We start from the raw sequence: 26453 nt of genomic DNA, 5'->3' as shown, positions 1-26453 counted from the left end.
AGTCTGTTGTTGAAAGTTGGTATTAGCACCTTGCGATTTCGCGTGGCCCAATTTGCTGTTCTTTTCAACGTGACTAACGACACGAGTCAGCTCACAAGCCCGCATTCACCCACAAGAGCCAACTCATCTGTAATCCGCGACTTTAATGCTGTGCTAATGCACGAGTATCATCCATTCACCTGAGCGTACTTTTCATTCACTGTCGTAGTGTTTTGTGTCACTCGCGTCGAGCACACTACGACCCGCACTGTCGCAATGCGCCACATAAGGGTATGATCGGGTTAATCACTGTACCAGATACATGCAGATGGGCATGATTTCCATTCGAACTCGCGTTGCGTGGAACCGCGCGCGAGTAGTATCAAGTACGACTAAAACACGTAATTTTCGATGCGAATAAATTGCATGCGTGTTAAGGACCATCCGAATCGCCTGAATGACGATTCGAGTGTTGAGATGCGGAGATAAGCATGCAATGTTTAGCGAAATAGATTTGACTTTGTGCTGAATACGGTTAAGTAGTATGCACGCAATTTGCAGTTAAAGTGTACTATTAAAGCTGACAAGTGATGAGCCGGCAATTCCGCGTTTCCCTTTTTGTTCTGATTGAAGATAACGTAATCGCTTGATTGTGTCGGACGTTCTAGTCTAAACCCGTTATCTCTAGTAACTTCATCACTTTCATTTTCCCTTTGTCGCGGGTCGCGACGGTCGGTCGACAATAGACGCCCTGACATTATCACGTTTATCTCCCCAGGAAATTATTTCCACCCTTGTTCCCGCATACGATATTAGCTACCGCGATAAATTCATTGTAGTGGAAATACACGATATAAAAATCTTTTCCATCGCTGAAGCTGAATACGTTATCTTCGCAAAAACAAGTTTGGGTAAGGATAATGTATTCATGTTACGTATGTTCTGCGGGCCACTTTACGAAATGGAGAAAACAGTCAAAATACGTTAATGGTATCAAAATAACAGATCTTTATGTAAATATGAGTTAAAGCACGATTTTATTCAAAGAGTAGCAGTAACTTTAATGCGATCAACGTCCAGATAAGTCCTCGATGGTGTTCGTTCATTTGTATATCGCTGCGATGAAGAAAACGTTATGAAATGAAAATGCGGAAGAAGTTCCAAAAACAATAGTTAATTGAATATCATGTGATTTCGATTTAGTCACCTTCAATATGTACAAAAAATACAAAATACTTTTATTTATTCAAAACAATTTACAGTACTATAGGTGATGTAGGTTAATATCCGTCCTCCATAGACAGTATATGGCTATAGCTACAACGCTGTAGTTTTATTTACACGAAAACATGTTGCCGTCGTAAATTTAGACACAGGCTGATGTTTTCCATCACTTCACTCAAATTCTGATGACAGTGTTTTAATAGGGCCAGCCCAAACAAATGGAGTACGTTGGACGCGTGACACTCACCCCTGTTTGACACGTGTAAATAAACGTTTGGATATAAATATTTATGAACAATCAGTGCACGCCATAACCCTAGATTGGACTGAATTTGTGGCGATGAATAAGTCATTGGAGGGTGTTCGTTGAACCACAAAGGTGAGGTTTTGTTATGCTTCTGAATGAATTATGTTTGAGTAATGAGATTTGCCGCTAATTCGTTTTGTAGGTTGGATTATTATCTATCGAAAACTTCCAATTTGTGATATAAGTAGCAATTTTGAAAGCTAAGATGCACTATTTGACTGTGGATACTGGTACTATTAGGAACTGTATGATAGTATACCTATTGACATAGAGCTCTCCGAGTTGCGCTATTCGCAGGATCAAGTCAAGATGTTAGAGAAGACTAAAATCACAATACATTTGTCTAAGAACCAGCAGTTTTGCTTGGCCAATGCACCCAAATGTGTTAAAAAATACTTGTGGGCAATATGTGAGATATTTAATTTTATTACCTATTCCATAATTTTACTCACCTCCTGGAATTTTATCTACAGTTCTCAACTGCTCGTTAAGGAGAGACCATGCGGGCTAATCAATCATGATGAAGCCTCAAAATATATTATTTAAGAAATCCGATATCTTCCTGCTTTTACGGTACTCAGTTTAGTATGTAAACAAGTTATTGTTTTGCCACCGAGGGGAATCTTATAAAACCATGAATGAATAAACACGCAATATGGGGTTGTTTACATTCGCTGGACACTGTTTTACATGCGGCCAGCGGCAGTTGCTTCTTTGTTTGAGTTCGGAGATAGAAAAGCTGTGTTTATTTTTCTATCGGATACTGGCTTGTTTTAATAAAGAGTTTGGAGTCTTTTTACAGGCGGAGGTACTAGGTGTTTTAGCAGCTTAAACGTTATCGGTTTTTGTTACTTTTCACTGTGTTGTTTGTTCGTTTTCATGCAGATATATTTGTATGTTTGCCGTTCGTTTATGCTACATAATTATCTTTAATAAACATAACATAAACAGCCCATATATGTCCCACTGTTGGGCTCAGGCTTCGCCTTAACCGGTGGTGGTTTGGAGCATACTGCACCGCGCTGCTCCACTTCGGGTTAGTGGAGGTAATATTGAAAATAATAATCTTAAAATTCGCAGTTTCATTATCAGTTTCATTATCATTATCAGAACGACTAGAACACAATGAGCCCAAATGTGTAAATTCATTGTATTCAAATACCATATAGTATGTTAAGTTGATGCTAAATTAGGGTCACGCGGAATGAGCTTCAGGACAATCAAAGCACTACAGGTGAATACAAATACAACATTAGCATCTCGTCTGTCTTCCTTATTACCCTCAATAATCCTAGTGCTGGACGAGGGCTCAATTCTATAACTCTATCCTCTGTTTCCTTTAGCTTGAATCTTTTAAACATAAACTGTGCACATATAGATACGTCCCACTGTTGGCCACAGGCTTCGCGTCAATCAACCGCAGGAGATATAGAGCATAATGGACCCGAGTAGTTGAATCTTTTAAAGGCGTTAATTTCCTTTACGCCCTCGTCTTCGCCTGTCTTTACCAAGTGTATTAATTAAATATGCACATAACACGTTGCCAAATTCGCGCGCGTCGACAAGACGACTGTGGCTCAGCAAATATCACTGATTACGCCTACACCGGCTTTGCGGAACCACAGTTATTAATCAACTACGTATTACGCAATATTATGTGGCGAATATGCCATAATTGGCTATACGATGTGTCGTAAATTAGCACTTGTAGTCTGCGGACTGAAAATAACGCGACTATATCCCAATGAGGTTATCAGAGGTACATCCATCGCAACGTGAACTAAACACCCACATCTCGCCGAGCTTTCTGTTAGACCAAGGATAGGTGGTGAGCGGTGTATCCAGCCAATTGAAGTGAAAACTGCACTTAAATTAATGTCATTGGTACAATACGGTACCGGGTTTCGAATCGGCGCTCCCTGTTTGAGAAGCAAGTCTGTGACCACAGTGACTATAATAATACAGTGACTGAAAATATAATGAATGTTTTATATTGGCGCGGTTAATCAGTGGCCAGAGTTCAGTGACATTTATTTCGACCGTTCTGTGGATTGGAGACTAAATTAGTTAGCCTAGTTGATTGAAATAAATTAATTGCTAGTACTTTATGTATTGTGCTACGATCATTTGCCACCAACGTATTTGAAAGTCGTTTTAGGTATGATCATATTCCCTATAGATTGGAAATGGACAATTTTATTTCATAAGTACAAGTAGGTATGGATACCCTATTATCTAATCACTCTATCATTCTTTCGAAGCAAAAATAAATCATAAATATTCACACTTGATAAAGTATCATAAATTGATAACATCCTTATTTCATTTACTGAGAATCTGGTTATCTTCTGCAATTACGCTTCTAAGAACGCATTTCAAGGCAGTTACTCACTGAACACACCAATTTAGTACCTTGAACATGAATTGGTTCATGAACAGTCACATGTATGATTATTTTTCTTTGTATAGGTAATATAAATCTTTTATGACGCGTTTAAATTCCTTATTAAATCAACGGTATTATTAATACAATTACTGTAACCTACATTATGAGCCATTTTTTTCTAGACTATTTATAGAAATAGCGTAGCATAAACAGCCTTTATACGCGAGTAGACACATCCCCTCCTCGGTAGAGCATGGGTACTCTATCTATTGAAGGTTAGTAGAGTAATCTCTCCCTAGAGGTTATTTTTTTTCAGCTAACAAAACAATCTTTACGCGTATAAACTCCCAAATAGTCATAATAAATTATTGCCCTAAATATTTTCATACTCTTCTAAGCTTAACCCCTAATTTGAGATATCATCATCATCAATTTAAGAGCCACGCTCTTGTCGGTGTAGCATTTTCCAATTTGAGATACCAGAGATATATTTTACATTGTGTCTGGTCGAGATCTGCGTTCCGGAATTCAAAAGGTTAAGAGACAGCTTCGGAGCTTGTACGCGTAAAGATTGTTATGTTAGCTAAAAACAACGATTTATACTAAAATGAATTTCAATCCCACAGGTACTAGGTATATAATGATAAGGTAGTACCTGCATAGTTGGTGTTTCATTATCGCAAAAGCAAAGTTTTAGAAGATCGTCTGCACCCCGTGGTTATCGTGTTTTCTCGAATCCTTCGCAAAACTAATTAAGATTCAGACAATATAATGTACCTTATAATACTTACATAATTACATACATGAATAATTATGGTAATTTCAAGAATTATTCCCGAACTTTCCTAACTGAAACATGCACGTCAGTATGATAATTTCAGCGTAGGGAAAACGTGTTCCATCGCCGTTTTGGAATCCCCAAGTCTGTCATTTGTAACAATAAATAACAAATATGAATGACGTAAATTAATTAAGCGTGTTACATTCATCTGTCTAATAATAAAGGAGCTATAAAGTTGAAAATAGGTGATGACGAGGTGACGAATATAATGTGTCAACTCATTAGTTATCCATTCGTTTTCCGGCAACTCACATGTGTTTATAAAACAGTTAAAAAAAGTGATTTATAGTTCTAATGAACGAATGATTTCTATCTTCATCGTACTTTTTACATATATTGTATCAGTCAAATGATAATGTCATCACAATAATGCCAAGCGTCAAGCGTGTTGGTGTAGAGTTCTCCACTGTTTTTTGCATAAACTCTTCGACTTCTTTATAGGGCATGACGTTCGCATTCTCTTTAATTTGTTCCATGTAAGCTCTTCTTGATCTTCCCCTTCCTCTTCTTCCTTCTATCTAATTCTGCCATGCTAATAAACCATTTTGAAAACGTGCCTAGAATAATCCTTACCTTAACATTAAGGTGTTGTACCTTAACACATCAACTAAGTCCTCTGATGTCCTTTCATCCGGAACAAACATTTCGCATACTAATATTTACGTCGATCCGACACGGGAAGCGGCACCCTTCACGCTAAATACCTCGTCAAACATATTTCAGAAGATGAATGACGTTTTGATAAGAGCTTTACGAGCCGATTCAGCGCACGAGAAGTTACTGCTATAGCCACTCAGCATTCAACACAATCAAAACGCTAATCAGGTTAATTGTCGTATGTTTGTAATTTGTAACCGTCATAACCTCATAATATGGAATGGAAGACGTCTGCCCAAGTGTCCATATTAATTACGAGCATTGGGAACTCGGGCGCGGCCGGGATGACGTGGCGTTTTAGGACCCGTAAACATTTTTATTCCAAGTTATGAAAAATGACAGGCGCGTAAAGCCGTCTACGGGCTATATGGGCTATATATGAGTATGCATTGGGCTCACGGTAAAAGGCTACGATCATAAAATACGACCGCTCGATGTACGGGGACCGCCTTAATGTGAATAATGGCTCCGTAATGCTATATTTTGATGGTATGTAACGTTTAGGAGCGGTATTGTGATGCAAATAGAAAGGCTGTTACAGTGAATTACTGCAACTTCCGTACATTTGCCATTCAATAAGTATTACTTACTTGGTATAGCTTGTATTACGTAATTTGTGACATTTTGTGCACGAGGAAACTCTGTTAGTAGGGTCAGTAATCTTGATTACGTAGAGACGTAAGTCTTTTATCTTCGTTATCTCCATATACGTCACGTGCAAATCTGTTTAGAATCAAGTTGTAGATGTACATAGACGGGTAAACATCTAAATCTGTTTGTTGACTAATGAGAAACACATTTTACCCCACGCTTGTAGCGATAATTACATACATAGAAGTTTGGCTCGGTTTTATCCATTCTCAGCATGACGCGCTATAAACGTGGCGAGTGTAAACTTACATAACACGCGACCGGTAATGTGTTAAATTCCGTTTATGCACTGCCGGTTCCCAATATCGCCTGAAATTAATTAAGGTCCAATGAGTGGCGTGAGTGTCACTCGGCCCCACGATACGCTATCCTAGTATTGGCCGCGAGGGCCCGCCCTATGCCCCCCTGACCCACTTGTGTCGTACGTGACACGGATGCTACACGCGAAATTGTCATTTTCGTATACGTGTATTGTCAGGAATATTTACCCTAACGCCGAAATAGGTAGGCGAATTCCGGCTTTTACTGGAACCACCTGCCCAAAAAACTTATTTGCTTTTAGGCTAACTCTGGTAAAGCATTGCGAAAAAACAGAGATATTTTTCGTTTCAATTTTTATATGAAAATGCTAACATATCAGGCGATGAAAAATGGTAACATGTTTGTTTATCCTTTAAATCAATTCCACTATTTTCATAGTGATACCTACGAACTTTTAGTGTAGCTGTAGGTAAATATATTTAGAAAGACTAAATACTCTCGAACTGCCTGATTTAATGAAAACGTATAAACTTCTAGTTGTGTGGACGTTGTGTGATCTTCAAACGTAGACATTACACGACTTAATGAGCGCAGTTGAATGAAATGCATAAACATCCTCCTTCTGAAGAACCCTTGCCCGCATTATCATCAAGCGCCTTTCTTCCCAAACAAAGTCCTCGCGTACAATGTCGCTTTTGTCCGGAACACTCGAGGCTTGTTCAGACCCCTGGTGTGGTCTGGTCGCTCTCTGGAGTTTCCTCACTTCCACGTGGGCGGTAAAGTTTAATCTTCGCATAAATACTTTGTTCTCCGATACTTGCGCAGCTAGGGAATTGCCTAAAGTTCCCAGTGAAGTGGGTAGGCAAGTTGTAATAAGTATTTGAAAACCAAATATGGCACGTGGAAGGAAGTTATTTATTAATATTGAATCTTCCTCTATTCATGTTCCTCAAAGACAAAATATTACCTACGTTTTCAATTGTAGGTAGGTATTCAATAAAGATCTCATTTTCTTTGCTTGTCTTTGTTCGAGTAGCGGAAAACCTTTAGCGACAACGAGTTCCGCTTGTATTTACCGGGCTCGTGGATATTTTTAGGCCGTGTTTTATTTACGCAATAAAACATGTCAATCGGAATCGGTACTCTTGTTCCCGCTTTTTGCACTTTTTAATCGGCGTGATCGATTGTCTTCGTAATCGATTTGTTCGGAGCCGTTCTCGCCGTCGATGGATGATTTATTCGCTCGGTGTTTACGTCGCTTCGATATCGCGTCTTTGTGACGCTAAAGCGATTCCGAAGTGCCCTCAAACTCTCGATGCTGAAATATCGACGCCACGAGAAAAATAGGCTCTTTACAAACAACTCTGATTCTGCGCCGCATTTTTTATTTTCTCCCGTGAATTAATTTGCTTACTAAGTGCTCACGGGGAGAGGAATTGTGCCAGAATATTCAATATAAATGTTTGTGTTGCGGAGTGCTTTGATAATTTTGTGTCGCTTCAGATTCGCGGGAGAAAGTGTGTGAAATGTTTTTTATTGGAAAAGGCAGAATTGCAAATTTCAAATGTCGGGCGGCTCTGTTAAAGTTACAAATTCTGTTTTCAGCCTGTCAATCTCTGTCTCAAATATTTCTTTTTTCGTTTAGCAGGAAAACAAACATTTTCCTTCCTACCCCATTATGTTGCCAAAATATACCAGTGTCTATTAGCGCATTTATTGAAAGTTACAGCTTTTCATTTGCGTCTGATGATAGAACTTATTGTCTGTCAGACAATTGTTCAGCCTTAAATGAGAGAACTGATTTTCAGTACTAGATTTGCTTTTGCTCTCCGACTATCGATGACTCCCATACGTGCGCGCAAATTACGAGTACCTCTTAGCATCCAGACTTAGAGCAACCTTACCTACTTCCATACCAATTTCACATCCCTCGACTTTACAAAATCATGAAACCTCCAGCTAATAGTAAAAATATTGCCAACAGATTGGAGCGGGGGCGGTAACGGCGAGTACCGGGTTCGAAGACAGCTGTCAGTGTCTTCAGACTCAAAACTTCTGGACGAGGGCGCAAGGGAGGACGCGAGGGTCGTGATGAGGCCCAAGCGGCCCCCGCGGCCCAAGTCCGAGGCCTTTCTAGGGCCACACGAAAACTCCAACCGCCGCACCAAGCGGTTTAGTGCCTTTGGGGTGAGTATATTTAGAGTTTTTTTTTTTAAATTACATTCCTTAACAGGGTAGGCAGAGCCACAAGTCATCAAAAGTTCCGTTCTAATTGGTTGTGCTTCATAACTAGCCTTAAGAAGTTGTACAGGTAGATTGATACAAAACTACAGATATTGCAACGTGTAATGGTCCTCAGAAATACTTAACACATTTCTGTACTGCGGAAGCAATAACATAGGAATTTACGACATATTGTAAATGTATTTATTATAAATGCGTTAACGCGATCCTTGCGTAGGTATTTCTTGAGAGCCCTTGCACATGGCGACTTTTCGTAGTGATACCTACAGTACTAGATACATATTTACAGCATTAGCTTATTTTAGCATTAGAATTTAAAAAGATTTCGGGCCTTACGCCTTTAAATCTTATACTCCATGACATACATGTCAAGAAATTTGTGTTACATATACGGTACGAAAAGCCGCCAAATCTAATCAGATTTACCTAAGCCTATTTTAATCTTAAAAGATTGATAACTTCATTCCACGCACCAAAATCTATCTTACTGTAGGTATTTTGGTTCGCAAACACTTCTCTATCAAGATCACTTCACTAGAGATAAGTTCATTGGGTAATGTTCTTAATAAACGATCGACTAAATAACTTTCATAACAATGAAACAGCGTACTTATATAACATAAACAGTCTATATACGTCCCACTGTTAGGCTCAGGCCAACAGCATACTCCACCACGCTGCTCTACTGCGGGTTGGTGAAGGTGATTTTTACGGCTAATAGCTTGTGCCTTCCGAAAAACGGAATCGTCTTACTTTTCCGGACAATCAGGTGATTCAATCCTGCACGCTCGTTACCTAAGGACAGTCTCACAAAGTGATTTCGACGATGTACCCATCGGATCGAACCCGGACCTCCAGATTGTGAGCCCAACGCTCTAACCACTAGACCACGGAGGGTGTTATGATGAAACAGCGAAACTAATCATAGCGAAGTACTTAGTAAGAAAAACATACATTAAGTCACGCTCTAAATCCCTACTAGGGTGGATAAGGTCACGACGGGTTAATCAGAAGATAATGTACATCCTCCTTTGGTACCTATTCGTGCTTTAGTAGACTATAGGCTACTTGACAACGTATTCAAATGAGATACTATGGAATTTATATGGAAATACTACGGTATGACGTCATCAATAAAAGTAGTCAAACATCGTACTCATTGTTACTTCATCATCATCAGCCCATTAACGTCCCCACTGCTGGGGCACGGGCCTTCCCTATGGATGGATAGGGAGATCGGGACTTAAACCATCACGCGGGCCCAGTGCGGATTGATGGTTATTAACGACTGCTAATGCAGCCGGGACCAACGGCTTAGCGTGCCTTCCGAAGCACGGAAGAGCTCGAGATGAAAACTTTTTTTTTTCTGTGGTCACCCATCCTATGACCGGCCTTTGCGAAAGTCGCTTAACTTCAACAATCGCAGACCGAGCGCGTTAACCGCTGCGCCATCGAGCTCCTCGTTGTTACTTAATCATAATAAAAATCGAAAATTGAGTCGTAAAGAAAAATGTTTTTTTCAGACTAGCTATTATTTCTAGTTTAGCATTTTTTTAGTTTATCGTAGATCCAGTCGGGTACCCTATTAGATATGATGAAAATTACAAGCATATTAAATAAATAAATATTGCGAATAAGCTTGGTATACCTACCTACGTGACCCGACAGACTTTTCAAAAAGCACGTTCAGTTTTTCCTCGAATTTTCAAATGTAGCAGGCACTTTTTCAATTTTTTCATCTTTAAAAACATTATTCGTGATAAACTTACAAGGTACACATGAGTTTATTAATAGGTAGGTACAGCTTTAGCATTTAATTAATTTGACCCAAATTCTGTCCTAAACCGTCAAAAGCCCGCAGTCTCCCACCTTGTGTAATAAATTCTCTATCAAGGCACAAATCGGTTTCCAATCAAACAGGCCCGAATACCTACACCAATCTAGGTCTTCGACCGGATTAATTCCACGCTAGACAGACCTGAATGGCAGCCGAATGGGAAATACTAATTAGTTTCAAGGCATTCATACGAATACATGATTATACAATTATTAAATACTTATAAAACATTTTTTCTTGTTTCTCAGAAGTATTAAATTGTAAATGCCAAAACAATTATTTGACAGGATGGATAGTTTTGTATGAAAATTGTCTGTGTTTGGACTTTATTAATGTATATGTTTTTTGTATGACTCTTCTTCTTCGTGTCGGTTGTGAGGTGGTTTACCTACCTCATAAACTCTGGTGTCAGGGTTAGTATTGACAAAAGCCCCTGACACGGTTGTAACGACAACATTCTTCTATCAGTAAGTACTAAACGGGACCAACGGCTTAACGTGCTTTCCGAAACACGGATCATTTACCTCATCTATCTCATTATTTGTATGACTAATATGTAAATAAACTATTCTAGAACATAATTGGTACAAATATATATTGCGATAATTGGGAGATAAATTGCGTGTAAAATAAAAACTGGGCTTCCAGTGTTGTGCTTCTGAGGTGTCTACAGAATTTAAATTTGTACTTAGTTCGCTATTCATTAAATGTCGTGAATATTATTAATATGAAGCACTTCGAAATTATATTAAGTTTCAAGGACGGGAATCATTAAAGTGCTTTGATAGAGAATCATGACTAACAATATAATATTGACAGGTTGAATTGATTAATTTATAGCACGTTCATGTGTTTACATTTACAAATAGAGTTATGTTATAGGTAGATTACTCCTACTTCTGCGTATATCTATATAAGAGGGATAAACAACACCGAATTAAAAGCACTGCGTTATAACACCGCACTCTAAACCGACCTGGTGGTTGGGTAACATCTTAAAGTCGTAAAACCGTATGTCCGAAAAATTCAAGCGTCATTGTTTGACTATTGTGTCTGGAAATCTCGACCTTAGGAGGTTTAAGGTCCGTCGAAAAGTAATGGGCAGACCTGAAGATGTCATGAAGGATAATAGATCTGTCAGTAGTAGATAGAGTAGATAAATCGTCATCAGTATACAGCGTGTTACTGACATCGTAACGAATACTGAGTGGAATGATTCAGACCATGATTCTGAGTTGATATCAAGTGGAATTTCCTGTCGGAAAATTCATGATTTTTTTAAATTATTTTCATTTCGATACTTTTGCCACGGAAAATTCCACTTGATATTAACTCAGAATAATGAGCTGAATCATCCCTCTCAGTATTCGTTACGATGTCATTTACACCCCGTCCAAGTACATACATGTAGCCATACAAGTAGGTATGGGTGTTAGTGATACCGTAACGAATACTGAGGGGGATGATGCAGACCATGATTCTGAGTTGATACCAAGTGGAATTTCCTGTCGGAAAATTCATGTTTTTTTTTTAAATTATTTTCATTTCCATACTTTTGCGACGGAAAAATCCACTTGATATTAACTGAGAATCATGGTCTGAATCAACCCTCAAAGTTTTCGTTATGATGTCACTAACACCCGTATAGCCACATACAACTAACGACGATATAAAGATATAAACTGTTTGTAAATCTCTTTTCTGTAAGTAATAAGCTGACAGATATTCACATCTCCACCAAGCAACAAACGAAAAAACACAACAGGAAACAATTAACTAGATTCCTTAATGTCCCTTAATGTTTGACGTCATCCTAAAACAAAATCCATTTTTCCTAGTGGTCATTGGAAGTTCTTATCGCGTTAGGGTACAAAGAATAATGATAGATGACCGTTGTGTGCGGACGGCCGGCTCACTACTCCTAGTATACAAATAGGACGAGTAAGGACTTTCACTGACAGTGATAGATCGTACGAATGCATTCCAGATTACTATCAGATAATAGTCCTATACATATGTGTTAGCTGTAGATTTACGATGCGTACAACGTACCACGCTTTTGTGGTTACGTAACCAATCTCAGCCGTTGTAAATCAGGCTGACTGCCTTGATTTGAATTCCTACAAATTAATGGCGACGGTTGCGAGAGATCAAAAGTCATAGCGTGCTTGGAATCGGGGAACTTGGTTTGGGATAGATGATACAGTGTTAGTGGAGCTAGCTTTGTTTGGTAATTAGTGGAAAGGTGGCGCGTTCATTTCACGATTGACTGGTAGATGAACGAATTATCACAACGAAAGCAAGAACCCGATGCTCGATTATTTTGTGATTTGATCGCAATACATACCTGTAAATAATCTACAACAGGCACTGACTTAAACTACTCTGTAAACATCATAAAAAAATAAAGTGGTAAGATCTACTTAGTAAAACAAAAAACAAGAGATTTTTATTGTCTTCTGTTGTTAGTACATGAGCATGACGAAACATTTGTTCACATTACTATTTTGTGTCTACAATTTCAACGCTAAATTGTCTTTACATTTTACTACAGTCACTTCTCTAGCATAAGTAACCACCTGCCTAAAAGTGCCCCAATATGCCTGTATACCTGAGGCGGTGATGAACTCGTCCCAATGGGACGAGTCGACACAATAAGTAACATTTTTTCCAGTAGTAGTCGTCCTACTCAAAAGAATAATACAATTTTCATCTTAGTCTTAAGTTTTAACACTCTTTGCCCTTAATTTCTAAATAAAGCGACTACATTGTTGTTGACTAGTTGCCTACAGGAAAAGTATTATTTACCTATTGAATGTGTCTCATCCGAACTCGTCACACTTGTACGAGTTAACCACCTACTCGTTTACTTAAGTTAGAGTACTGACTGTTATCTCGTTGTAAAAGTATTCACGAGTATTTAAGCTAGAAAATCTTCATAACCCCTTTCTCTCCAGTGCAAGTATAAGTATATTAGTTACGTCTATTTTTACAAACAAAGTAGCTAATCATCCGTATAAGTGCATTGGGGCTCTCGAGTACCAGCTTGGAGCCCGCATCTGAGCATTAGCCGAGTCTAATATTTAGACAGGTAGAGTGAACGATGAAAGCGGAACGGTGTATACCACGCCGAGGTACTTTACAGAAGTATCATATTTCAAGGGTTTAAAAAAACGATTATGAAATCGGGTCTATTCAGCTAATCATTGTGCGAAAGTATATTATGATTTATGGCACAGTATGTTGGTCACATTCGAAGATGATTATTGGGGTTGAAAAGCTGATTACGGAACACTCTTGCGGGTTGGTGGAGGCGTTCGGGTGTGGGTTGTGCAATATGGTGTGGTGCTCCATACCCCTCCGATTGATTGATCTTATATAGGATATTTATGTTTTTTGTGTTTTTATGTAAGGGATCAAGTCGCATTTAGACATCAGTGTACCATAACCGACTTTCTTTACAAGCGAAGGGGTAATTTGTCACTGTACAGTTTGTCATTATTTATAAGTGGCTACAGCAAAATGTCGTTTAACAATTTGTGACTCTACACATGTAAGTATACGAAAGTCCTTAAAGCAATTAAAATATCTCCTTTCTCCTTAAAGTTATTTTAGTAACTTGCCTATTCAGTTGAATTGTAGAAGCGCATTGGAGTTCTCAAGTATCGATGCATTAGGCTAGTCAAATATTTAGACAGGCGGAGTGCGCGAAGAGAGCAAAGCGGTGTACGCTACGGCGAGATACTTTACCAAGGCATACTTCACAATCTCAGTCAAGTTAATCGTTATAAACAGCGGTGGGAACGAGTGGCGACGTCCGAGCCTAACTGAAAACTGTTCTTAAATAGAGATATAAGACCGTCTAATTGAAAATTGTCGTAAATTTGCTCGCCAACAATCCCTTCCGTACCACTGCGCTATAATATACGTCTAACTATAAACCAGTCGCAGGACTGTGCGAATCTATGTCAAAGTGTCTTAAGAGATTTTAAAAAGCACAAAAGAGAGAATTGACATCTTTGCCGTTATAAGAAAAGAACCACTTTATAGTGCACAATCACAAAGGGAAGATTGATGAAAAGAGAATTGTCATAAAAACATTCCGACTTCCGCGTGCATGATAAATTGTTACATAAATACGTAAGTGACATGGTAGATAAACATTTACCTCAAGCTAATTACGTAGTTGTAAATCAGAGGAAAAAAGAAACGTCCCTTTTATAAACATTAGTAACAGGAAATATATGCAGTTTGTATTAAGCGCGTAGCTTTAACGTAATTGAGGAAAACAGAATAAAAATAGCATTAACAAAGTCATTGCACTCAGGCGCTTAGGTGAGTATACGAAACGCTTTAAGTGCTTTACTCATTTTCGTTCGAAGATTTACTGTCTATCGCATAATGTGATTGGCTATTTTATAGGCAGTGATTACTTGTTGTGTCGTAGTAAGAGGAATTCTGATGGCTTTACTTACCCCAACGGGAAATTGACGTGACGTATTTATTAATTTGTTACTGTACATTCTCAATAATAAGTACACATAGGTGTGAAATCGACAGTGAAAATTCTTTCTCACTACATACATACGTAAATCTCACGCCTATGATCCCGATTGGGGTATATCCATTGCATAGTGACCTAAATACCCGCGTCTCACCAAACTTTCTGTCAATACTACCACAGACACTCACTTATTCAAATTAAATTTCAGCAGAGAAGAATTCCTCTATGACATAGCTTCGCAGCTTCGTTGACCAATTCCTTAATCCTACAATGGGCCCACATTTTTCACAAGTGCGGCCTATCGTAAATTATAGGATTAGAGCATGTTCGTTGTGTGCGAGTGTGATAAATGGGCATTTTTGTCTTTGTCCGCAGGGAGACTCTCCTTTCGGGAAATCCGAAGCATACATAAAACTGGAGCAGCTAGGAGAAGGCTCCTACGCCACCGTTTATAAAGGTTATAGCAAGTAAGTGAAATGCTTTGTCTTTCTTTGTTGTTTTCTTTGTCATTCACAGGCAGCTTTTTGTATGAAAATGTCGCATTGACTCCGCTATTTCGTGTCGCTTATAGTGGTAAAAGGATAGGCAGTTTTTGATTCCAATTTCTTACAAAGTTAACCTCAAAACCATTTTTTCATTTCAAAAGTTATTTCCCACACTCCAATGGGAATAAAAGCCTCAAATTTGCGTAAACAAAAAGTTGAACACGCACCGTAATCGAGTAGAGTTGTTGTTAAATTTAATTTGGTATAAATTTCCAAGGGAGTTGCTTGGTTACGCGGAAAGTTTTAATTTCACCAACAAACATTGTACTGCTACACATGTTGCGGAACTAATCCTGTAGTAATGAACGTATGTAGAGGTACCAGTAAATTCTCGTGAATGAAATTCTCAGGTCTCGTTTGTACAAATCTCCACGGCTTTGCTCCAAAGAGCGCCTCCATTTGCGACTCGATAGCGACAGGATACCGCTCCGTCGTCAGTTCCGTTTTACAACTAGGAACGCCGCACTGTTGGTACTATATTAGAATCGTTCGGGTTTATTGCCTTCCTCTCAAGACAACACTTGCGTTTCTTCGTCCTAAACGGTTCCGGCAAGAACTCTCAGAAAATGTTTAGAAATATTAGTATCAGTATTGTGAATGACTCCAATGTTTATTACGGAACTTTTGATTCAATTTTACGCCAACTATCTTTTTTCCAAATTTTATTTAAGTACCAAACGTTAAATTTGCATATCGTCGCCTTATAGAGAACCACGTAATCGCCTTTTTAAAAATCATATTCGTTTGTGATTTTTGTTACTAATACCTCGCAATAAGTCTATAGCTTGTCAGTTAGAACTCCTAAAATTAACCTTATTTTCACGGGCGCATAAGTGCCATTACATTTAATTGGCGACCTTGACAAAGACATGAGGCGGGAAGCGAGATTATGAGGCCTCATCAGACTAATTGCCGCGCAGCTTCACCCTGAGTAGCCACGTTAAGGCCTCGTACATCCTGCAGTATTCATGATTACTGTCGTCCCGATTTATAGTGGCTAAATTCAGTACATAGCCTTCTAAAGGGCAAATTTATGAATGGAACTGTACGAATAGTGAAGTAGTGTTCAAAAAATGAATTAACTAAAGCGCAAATGAATGACGACGACACAGCATTGCAATTTGCGTGATCGTTGGTGACCTGTCGTTCTCAGGCGGCTTTAATTAGTTACTAGTATTTAAACGTATTAGCGAATCGCAGCGAACGTTGCGGTAATCCGCTCGCTGGCTGCACGACCCCTAGCCGACATACCATAACCTCTGACATTTCGCGGTGTTCCTTTGTGCCGCCACTTGGAAACGACCTCTGACGTCACTCGAACTCACTCGATATGTAAAGCTCCAGCCTCTTAGCCTACTTCGTATCACAAAACTTCGCCACAAACATACTCTACAAAATAGAATTTTCAAGCACAAGTTTCAATTCCACTTATTTCCTTAGGAAATTTCAAAGAGAATATTCAATTGAGCAATTCCCTTCCCTTCTAAAGTCTTATTTCGGACTTCAACTTTAAAAAGAAAGGGAATTGAATCAATTGAATATATAAGTCTGAATGTAGCCGTACATTTCAAAAGATTTGACTTAACATTAAGTGACAGTTTCGAATTTAATAAGCCAATGCAAATCTGAGGTTACCTTAACAAGGTCGGAGTTGAACTGAACTTACAGTTGGACTGTTGAATAGTTAATGCCGCTCTATCGGTCTGCTAAAACAGTAATAAGGTTGTTCTACATCCGACCGTATTCAAGGTAGCGAGCTAGTGAGTTCCCGAGCGAATTGTGGCGTGTTACAGTAATTTTATAGCACAGCCAGCTCGACTCAATGAACGAACATGGGCATACTTCCAACTAAATTAGTTTAGGAATACTTGGGATACAGTAATTACTACCGCTTCTATTGAAACTTGGACGTACGTATCGCTCGCGACACTGATGAATGCGAACGAAGGTTTGTGAAATATAACAATGTGGATTTAATTACAATAACAAAGCACAAGCTCAAGCTCAGGGGTTTGCGTTACAATTTCGTAAACAAGTTGTTTGTGACTTATTTGTGTTGGGATAAATGTTTTGATGAAACTCCAGATTTTCAAAACTGAAAGTGCTTTCTCGATAAAGTTGTCCCAAGTAAACAGAAGTTTGTTATACAAAGCGGAAACATTTCATCATAATTGGATGTGGCGTTGTCTTTGTCAATATTATAATATTACACTTGATCGATTTTATTAATGGAAATTATTTTAATATTATACTTACTTACATAGTTTTCTAGTTTACATAGTTTGCTTTTTCTAAGCTTTGTGGCTACAGGTATTGTAGTTCAAACGCACTCCAATGAACATTAAAAAACCGGCATCTAACAAAATACTTTTCATCCAACAGTTTAACGCAGCAAGTGGTAGCATTGAAAGAGATTAGACTTCAAGAAGAGGAAGGCGCGCCATTCACCGCAATCAGGGAAGCATCACTACTCAAGGAGCTGAAACACGCCAACATCGTCACACTGCACGACATCGTGCACACACGGGAAACTCTCACCTTCGTGTTCGAGTTTGTGGTAAGTGGCTTCACAAGCACTGAGAGATCAGACTTCAAGTGATCGAAGTAGCATCACCATTCAAGGAGTTAAACACACCAAAACCTCACCTCACACGTGGGAACACCTCACCTTTTAGTGATCAGGAATCATTACTACGCAAGGAGCTAAAACGCGCCAACATCGTCACACTGCACGACATTATGCACACGTATCGTCATACAGTACTCACTAAAAATGAGGGAAAGTTTGGATGGAAAGTTGTAAGGATGCGCTTACAATTTCCTTACAAAGCCCCCAGTATTGTAAAAACCAAACTCATCAAACACACATGATATCCTTAAAGAATGACTCTAGAGGATACACAGCATTATCTAACCAACTTGCGCATCAATTGTAATCGTTTAGGAAAGTTTATGTTTTAAAAGCAATATAGACATCGTAACGAAAATTTTGAGGAATGATTCAGACCATGATCCTGAGTTGATATCAAATGGAATTTTACGCCGCAAAAGTATGGAACGAAAATAATTCAAAACAATCCTAAACTTTTCATGAATTTTCCGACAGCAAATTCCACTTGATGGCAACTCAGAATCGTGGTCTGAATCATCCCTCTTAGTCAGTGTTGCCGACAGTAATTTGCTAAAATCCCCAAACGCATTGTCGAAATTCCCCACGTTTGGGGAAAGAAAAATGATAATTCCCCACATATTCCCCACAGAAATAAAACAACCAAAAATGTAGGTAAAGTTCGGTCTCTGTGAGAATGCATTTCTGACGTATGTCAGATATCACTAGTGTCACATTCACTGTAAAGTTCTTTTTAATATCTATATTTTCTAATTATATTTTTCGTTACGTTGAAGAGCAAATATCATCATTTTTTTATTTTTTACAGAAATTAAAAAATTTATTTTTTCCCGCTAGGTAGAGCTACTTGAAAGCTAAATTCTGCCGGTAGGTCACGACATATTCCATGTGATTTTTATTTCTGCCACTAGGCGGCGATAATAGATAATACTTAACGTTAAATTCACCGCAAGTTTCCGTCAAATTTTACTCTCCAGATTCTGCTGTAAACTTGACGTCAATATACGGCAATAGTTGGACGGCAACTTGACCATTAGTGTCTAAACACATTATGCCGAAAGTACGCGACCGAAGTTCGGCACGATTACGCCAGCAATGCTATTTGAATAAACGACGACACATTATGCCGAAATTACGTTGCGTTATAGCGTACAGCCGAACTTCGGTCGGGCGTAAGTTCAGCGGCAACTTAGTCTGTAGAGCACACATTATACGCGAGTTTACGCGACCGAAGTTCGGTTCGATTGCCGACGAAAATCCGGGGGCGGGGTGCAGCGGGGAGGCAACAAAGTTACGCAAGTTTACGCAACTGAATTTCTGCCGCGTAAGTTCGGCGCTTATGGTGTGTCATATTACCCGAATACGTCGGAACATGGTCGGAACGTAAACTCAGCCGCGGATCTTCGGTCGCGTACTTTCGGTATAGTGTGTTTAGACACTTATTCTGATGTCAACTTACGGAATAAAAGGCTATCAGGGAAATCAATCAAGACTAGCAGAAATTTGATGTTAAATATCGCGTATTTGTGTTCATACTTAAAATCCCCGCATTTTCCCCGAATTGAAGCTCTCCCCACACATTCCCCAATCAGCTTTGCTTTCCCCGCAGTTTGGGGAATTCCCCACAGATCGGCAACACTGCTCTTAGTATTCGTTACTGTGTCACTAACACCCTGTATGAGAGTGGTCTAATAGGATTATTCCCTCGGTACAGGACACGGACCTATCACAATACATGGAGAGGCATCCAGGCGGGCTAAACCATCACAACGTCAGGCTGTTCATGTTCCAACTGCTCCGGGGGCTGTCCTACTGTCATCGGAGAAGAGTTTTACACAGGTATGTCATTGAAAATACGCTAAATAGTAATTGGAAAGTTAAGAAACAAACTCGATATGTAATAGCAGGGCTGCGCGCGGCCCGAATTGGGTAGTTTCCTACGAATAACGAAATTCTCATTACTAAATAAAGACAGATCTAAAGGTGACAAAAAACGTTTTCTTTTTTTCTATTTAACTTATTTATGACCTTTAATAAAGTAAAATGTAATAATAATTGCGACATTTACATCACTTTGTGATCCCTAGTTTGGTTAGGATATTACAGGCTGGTCACCTGATTGTCCAAAAATAAGATGATCCGTGCTTCGGAAGGCACGTTAAGTTGTTGGTCCCGGTTACTACTTACTGGTGTAAGTAAGTCGTCACAGGTTGCTTTTTCATACAAATTCCATAGTAATTTCGAGTTTTGACGTTTAGTAAAAACGAACTGATTTGACTAGTTGAAAACTACTCTATTATAATCGGGTCTTCGACCAATAGCTCTACGACGTTTACCTGCGTAGATAGCATTCGCTGCGTGTATTGGTCGAAGCCCTCGATATAACATCGCGCCGGGCTGTAACCTATATGCGTATATAAATTGCCAAATCTTTTATAAAATTGATTGGAATTCACCTGCTCTGTATTATAATAAAACCGTTATTTTTATTAAATTGGAGCTAATGTTCAGCAGCAGGATGATGGGTACTTGACAATATAGGAGTATTTTTATTCACATTCTCGTTCCGTTTTTACCGTTCATTTAGGTTATTCCGCCTTATATTTTTATTTTTTCAATAATTTTATCTTCAAAAATAATGTATACATATCCATTTCAAATCTCCAAGTTAAATAACAATGAATTAGTTAATAAAGTAGATAAGTAGAGCATAATCAGAATAATAGATAGAACATAATTCAATATTAAAAGTGGAGAGTTCAAAAGAAAGAAAGTTACTTAATGCTTTTTTATTTTCCGAAACTCGTGTATTTTCCTTCACCGTGTCTATTAGAATCAATCTCGTGAACAGCACTTATTCTTCGATTGCGAATATTATTGACACAATGATCCCTACTCTACGGTGATAAGGGTACAAAGAAAAGGGTTTTGTTATTCCCAAAGTGTTGGGATTACGATTCTATTTTAGTTTGGGAGTTACCAAACACACAAATATATTATCGTTTTTCTTCACAACTCGGTCAGGATAATTTCCACACATCATATTATTGTATTGTACTTAGAAATATATTTAATTTGCTTTCAAAATGAAATAATTATCCTAATTATTCTGTATTTCTTTATTATGGAATTATTAAGACTCGACCGAGCAAACTCATAGTATTTTTTAATTGATATTTTTTCTTTTCTGTTCTCAAATCTACAATCCAGTAAAAATAGTACAATGTAATAGATAGAGTAAGCCGTTGCAGAAATTATTTTAACACTTCAATTTGTATCCAGTTTTTACTAAACTGTACTTATCAATCTCGCATTTCTTTTCCATAAAATCTAATTGAAAATACTTCCATCCTTTGAAATATTTCCATTTAATAAGATTTTTTTTCCATACAGAGACGTCAAACCTCAAAACCTTCTAATAAGTTCTCACGGGGAACTGAAGTTGGCAGACTTCGGGCTAGCACGGGCGAAGTCCGTGCCTAGTCACACGTACTCGCACGAAGTGGTCACGCTGTGGTATAGGCCGCCTGGTGAGTTGTTATTTTACAAATTATCAATCGGAACCTTTTTTCTAGTCTAGAAAGTCCGTGCTCAACCACCCGTATTCGCACGAAATGGTACATTGTGATGTAGTCATCCGATGAGTCTCTAGCTTATTGTCAACTTATCAAACCTACAGCTGAATTAAGCGGACTTCGTGTTAGCGCGTGCGAAATCCGTGCTTCTTATTACATACATAAATTCTCAAAAAGAGTACAGATAACGAAATCAAACGTATTGGGAATCAAAATAATTGACACTGTGTGTATTCACGACTGAACATATCACGGCTTTTTGCATCCAATATTTATTATTTTATTACCAAATGAATAATTACAGTACCATCGATCAGTCTCGTAAAACCGCAATAATGTGACGTCAACAAATGTCACTGCCAATATCGTTGGTAGTGAAATGAAAATGTATCAATAATGTGCAAATGAACTGACGATTCATTCGAGACGATTTGTCATTTTTAATAGGGTTAAGACTTTTAGACAACATGCTTGTACTCTTACCTTGTAACTGTAGCGCATATCATTATTTAGTGCATTTTTTCATTAGTTATACCTTTGCGTTTTCTGCAGAATAAGGGTTAAGGGTTTGGTATAAAATAAAAAACAAGAAAAAGAATTGATTTGTTCGAAAAAGTAATATGATTCCGTGCTTCGGAACCTACAACTAACGTGCCCACGTTAAGCTGTTGGTCCCGGCTATTAGCTGTAAAACAGTTCCACCAATCCGCAGTGGAGCAGCGTGATGGAGTATGCTCCATACCCGCTCCGGCTTATTGAGGGGAGGCTTTGTGTCCAGCAACGGACGTATATAGGCTGTTTATGTTATGTTTTATAAAACAAGACAGACTAAACCGCAGGGTTATATTTTTGAGTATTTTCATTACAATTGTCTTACATTATAACATTTGAGTAAGTTCAAATTATGACTCTTAAAGTACGTAAATCACGAATATTTAAATACCTAATTACAACTTCGGCTAAGTAGAAATATAGAAGATCGTGATGTACATAAATAAACTCAAAAATACGTTCCAATATATACAGGGTGTTAGTGACATCGTAACGAAAACTTTGAGGGATGATTCAGGCCATGATTTTGAGTTGATATCAAGTGAAATTTTCCGTCGCAAAAAGTATGGAAATGAAAATAATTTAAAAAAAACATGAATTTTCCGACAGGAAATTCCACTTGGTATCAACTCAGAATCATGGTCTGAATCATCCCGCTCAGTATTCGTTACGATGTCACTAACACCCAGTATACTTTGTAGAAAAGTTCAGTATAATCTTTCTTGAAATACGATAAAGTGGCATCCGTCCCGCGCCTGCAGTCAATGCAATATGCATGGTGACGGAGTGCAGTAGTGCATCGAGTGCCCTACATCGAGCAACTGGGTTAGCTGGCCAAATTATGTCATATGTCATAATGATATCCTGCCCTCGCTGCGTGAGTTACGCGTATCTTCATTATAATGAAAACTAACCAGGGGGGTTAAAATGGCCACATCGAAGCAATTCATCTAAGAAAACAAGCATCGCATGAGCCGTTACGTGGGTTGATGGGATCGGTAATTCACCTCACAACCCACAACACAGAAAATCTGTCAATTGTTCGATTACTCAAAAATAGCTCACTCATTCCTCACATTTTATGCTTATCGAGCATTTTATATTACGAAAATGATACATACATAAAGTCACGCCCGTAATCCCTAATGGGGTGAGCAGAACCACAAGTAATCGAAGACAACTTGCAGCCACTGTTGATACGATGTAAGCTGGATATGATGAACCCTATGGTGATAAGGGATTAATTAGTCTATCGCTCATAACATTAGACCATCATGTTAGAGAACAAAATCTCTCTGTCGGATTTTACGACATGCCTGGGAAGACAAACAGGTCTATGTTCTATGTTTTTTATTTACTCCTAAGACAGTATAGAAGCAACTACGAAAATGATATAATCTAATATACGATATGATACTGTAATTGAATTGTTTACGGCTTCTCAGAATGATCCATCATTCCGTGAGTGGACTCCTTAATCTAATACAGCTAACGATTTAATTGTTCCAATTAATCTATTGTGTTCAGCATTTTTTTTATAGGTTTGGTTGTAGGGAATGGTTTGATGTCAGTCAGTGAGTGAGTCAGGACTTACTGATATGTATATCGGAAATATCGGTCTAACAAAAAGCTCGATGAGGTGTGGATACTCTTAGTTCATCATGAGATGGATGTACCTCTAACTACCACCCGATACTGGATTATTTTATAAACCGATCGTAATAGATACCTATTTGTAAATAATCTACATTTTTGGGATATAATTGTGAGCTTATATTATTATTAATGATAGCCCTCAATGTCCCACTGCAGGGCAAAGGCCTCTCTTCCCTTCTTCCACTCCTCCTTGTCCCCAGCTTGTTCGTGCCACCGTTAAACCGTTATGTTTATGTTATAACGTTTGCCATCAGATGTGCTCCTCGGCAGCACGGAGTACTCGACGTCGCTGGACATGTGGGGCGTGGGCTGCATCTTCGTGGAGATGCTGTGCGGCGTGCCCACCTTCCCCGGCGTGCGCGACACGCACGACCAGCTCGACAAGATCTTCAAGGTAACCACTGCACGCATTTAGTAATAGGTGAACTGGGACAGTGGTCGAATTGGGAAATAGACGAATTGGGAAAGTGATCGTATTGGGAAACTTGGCGAATTGGGAAATTGGTCCAATTGAACCGGAAGGATCTTATGGCACACATTTCATACAAAAAACTTCGTTTTACACAGACACTACACATTGACGTTATCGTACACGCGCGTCTGTGTGTGTGACGTCTGCCGCCATACGATGGAGGACTAAAGTAAGACCGAAGGGGTGTGAGGTAAACATAGCTCAGCCGCTGGTGCTGAGCGGGGAGTTGCAGTTCTATACATAGGATTACATACGCGTACATTGACCAAATTGGAGATATCCTTAGAAAAGATTCAATAAGATCTATTCTCAACCGGCGTGCGTGTGTGAAACATGAATGGGGAGGAAGCAAGAGAAGTATGTCAGGATCGAAGCAAATGGAACTCCATAGTCTCTGCTTATCCCGATGGGAAATAGGCGTGAGTTTATGTATGTATGTATTTTTCTTAGTTCGCTGATATGTTACACTTCGATCTACTAGCAGCTACATACATGATCTGCAATGTTATTTTTAAATTGAAGCGTTTTAGAATGTATTGGGTTCCCATCCGTTCGAATAATATCCTAAAAGCTGACTGAACTAACGCTCCACCGGACATTTTACATCCAATCTCTTTTGTACGCACCAAGAATTTATCACGCGTGCATATCCCGCCATATTTTGTAGGAGATATTTTTTTCTCTGATCCTTCTTGAAAGATTACGTACATTATATCCTTTGATGTGGGAGTTACGAAAACTTTTTGTATCAGTTTACTCGTAATCCGCACGAGTAATTTGTAACGATGATGATCGGATGGCTTTGAAAAACATCCGTAATTAATTGCGTTGAATATTTAGATTTATATTTAGTGCTATATTTTCAATTAATTTATCCGAGCGAGGCCTTTCATAAGTTATGTTTAAAGTCATATTATTAATAAAATAATTTGATATCCGCAACGGACACTATATATTTGTCTGATAAACAGTGTTTGCGTCTCTTTTTCATGCGAAGTCCCTGGGGCTAAATCTGCAGCCCTACAACTTAATAATTTATTGGTTCACAATAGGAAGTAAGAGAAGTGTGTCAGGATTGAAGCAAATGGAATTCCATAGTCTCTGCTTACGCCGGTGGGAAATTGGCGTGAGTTTATGTATGTATGTTCACAATAGGATGGACAAAAATAATATATTTATTATGTTATAATGGATGTACCTCTGACTACCCTAATTGGGATATAGTCGTGAGTTTATGATATGTAACTCTTTACTACAACCCCGATTGTCCCATCCAGGTCGTAGGCACACCAACAGAAGAAAGCTGGTCCGGCGTGAGTCGGCTCCCAGGGCTCCGAACACACGTAACGCGATGGGGGACCTGCCCAGCGCGGCCGCTGGGCTCGGCGTTTCCGCGGCTGCGCGAGGGAGGCCGCGAGGCGGAGCGCCTGGCCGCCGCGCTGCTGCAGCCCGACCCCTGCAGGCGGCTCGCCGCGCACAGAGCCCTGCACCACTCCTACTTCGCGCCTCTACCGCCGAGGCTGCGGGAGCTGCCCGATGGTGAGTGTACATATAAGTATACACACACTGACACTACACGCACTGACACTACACGCACTGACACTACACGCACTGACACTACACGCACTGACACTACACGCACTGACACTACACGCACTGACACTACACGCACTGACACTACACGCACTGACACTACACACACTGACACCACACACACTGATACCATACACACCCTCTTTCTCCCACACTATCCCCTATATCATACGCAACCACACGTGGGCTTATCCTTTTTATCGTCGCGGTTGTCGTCTTTAATATCTTCCACAGATGAAAATAATAATAACAGCAAACATTAATTCAAGTTAATATCTAACGTCATTAAACCAAAAAAATAATAGGTATCTGTTTTAAAGCAAAACAACTTTCAGTTCGTAAGTGATCATTTACTGTAGTGTCGTAAATATTTAGTTTGGCTTCTCCAAAATTATCCTCAAAGATCTAGCATCTAGAATAGAATAAACACCAGGGTTTATGGCTGGCTATTAAACCTAGCTCGCAGTTCAGTTATGACGGGGTCCGCACTTGGTCACTGTAAATACTGTCAAGATCAAAGCGACACTCGTAAAATACATT

At 39.0% G+C, this 26453-nt stretch overlaps 2 protein-coding genes across 4 annotated transcripts in view; one reads left to right on the top strand and one right to left on the bottom strand.

Moving 5' to 3' along the window:
- Positions 1–26453, bottom strand: part of LOC126372549 (15-hydroxyprostaglandin dehydrogenase [NAD(+)]-like) — a 349480-nt gene that overhangs the window by 53388 nt on the left and 269639 nt on the right. The gene's annotated exons all lie outside the window — the stretch shown is intronic.
- LOC126372482 (cyclin-dependent kinase 14) overlaps positions 1–26453 on the top strand; it is a 77718-nt gene that overhangs the window by 46680 nt on the left and 4585 nt on the right. For all 3 annotated transcript variants that reach the window (XM_050018275.1, XM_050018277.1, XM_050018276.1), the window contains exons 4-10: positions 8291–8493; positions 15267–15358; positions 17819–17993; positions 19780–19904; positions 21459–21595; positions 24103–24242; positions 25598–25859. In XM_050018275.1, the coding sequence (XP_049874232.1) occupies positions 8291–8493; positions 15267–15358; positions 17819–17993; positions 19780–19904; positions 21459–21595; positions 24103–24242; positions 25598–25859 (1134 nt within the window). The remainder of the gene's footprint in view (positions 1–8290; positions 8494–15266; positions 15359–17818; positions 17994–19779; positions 19905–21458; positions 21596–24102; positions 24243–25597; positions 25860–26453) is intronic.

The sequence above is a fragment of the Pectinophora gossypiella genome, chromosome 14 (genome assembly GCF_024362695.1).
Source record: "Pectinophora gossypiella chromosome 14, ilPecGoss1.1, whole genome shotgun sequence".
Lineage (NCBI taxonomy): Eukaryota > Metazoa > Arthropoda > Insecta > Lepidoptera > Gelechiidae > Pectinophora > Pectinophora gossypiella.
The sequence above is the reverse complement of the archived record's forward strand: the minus strand, read 5'-3'. Positions and strand labels throughout refer to the sequence as shown.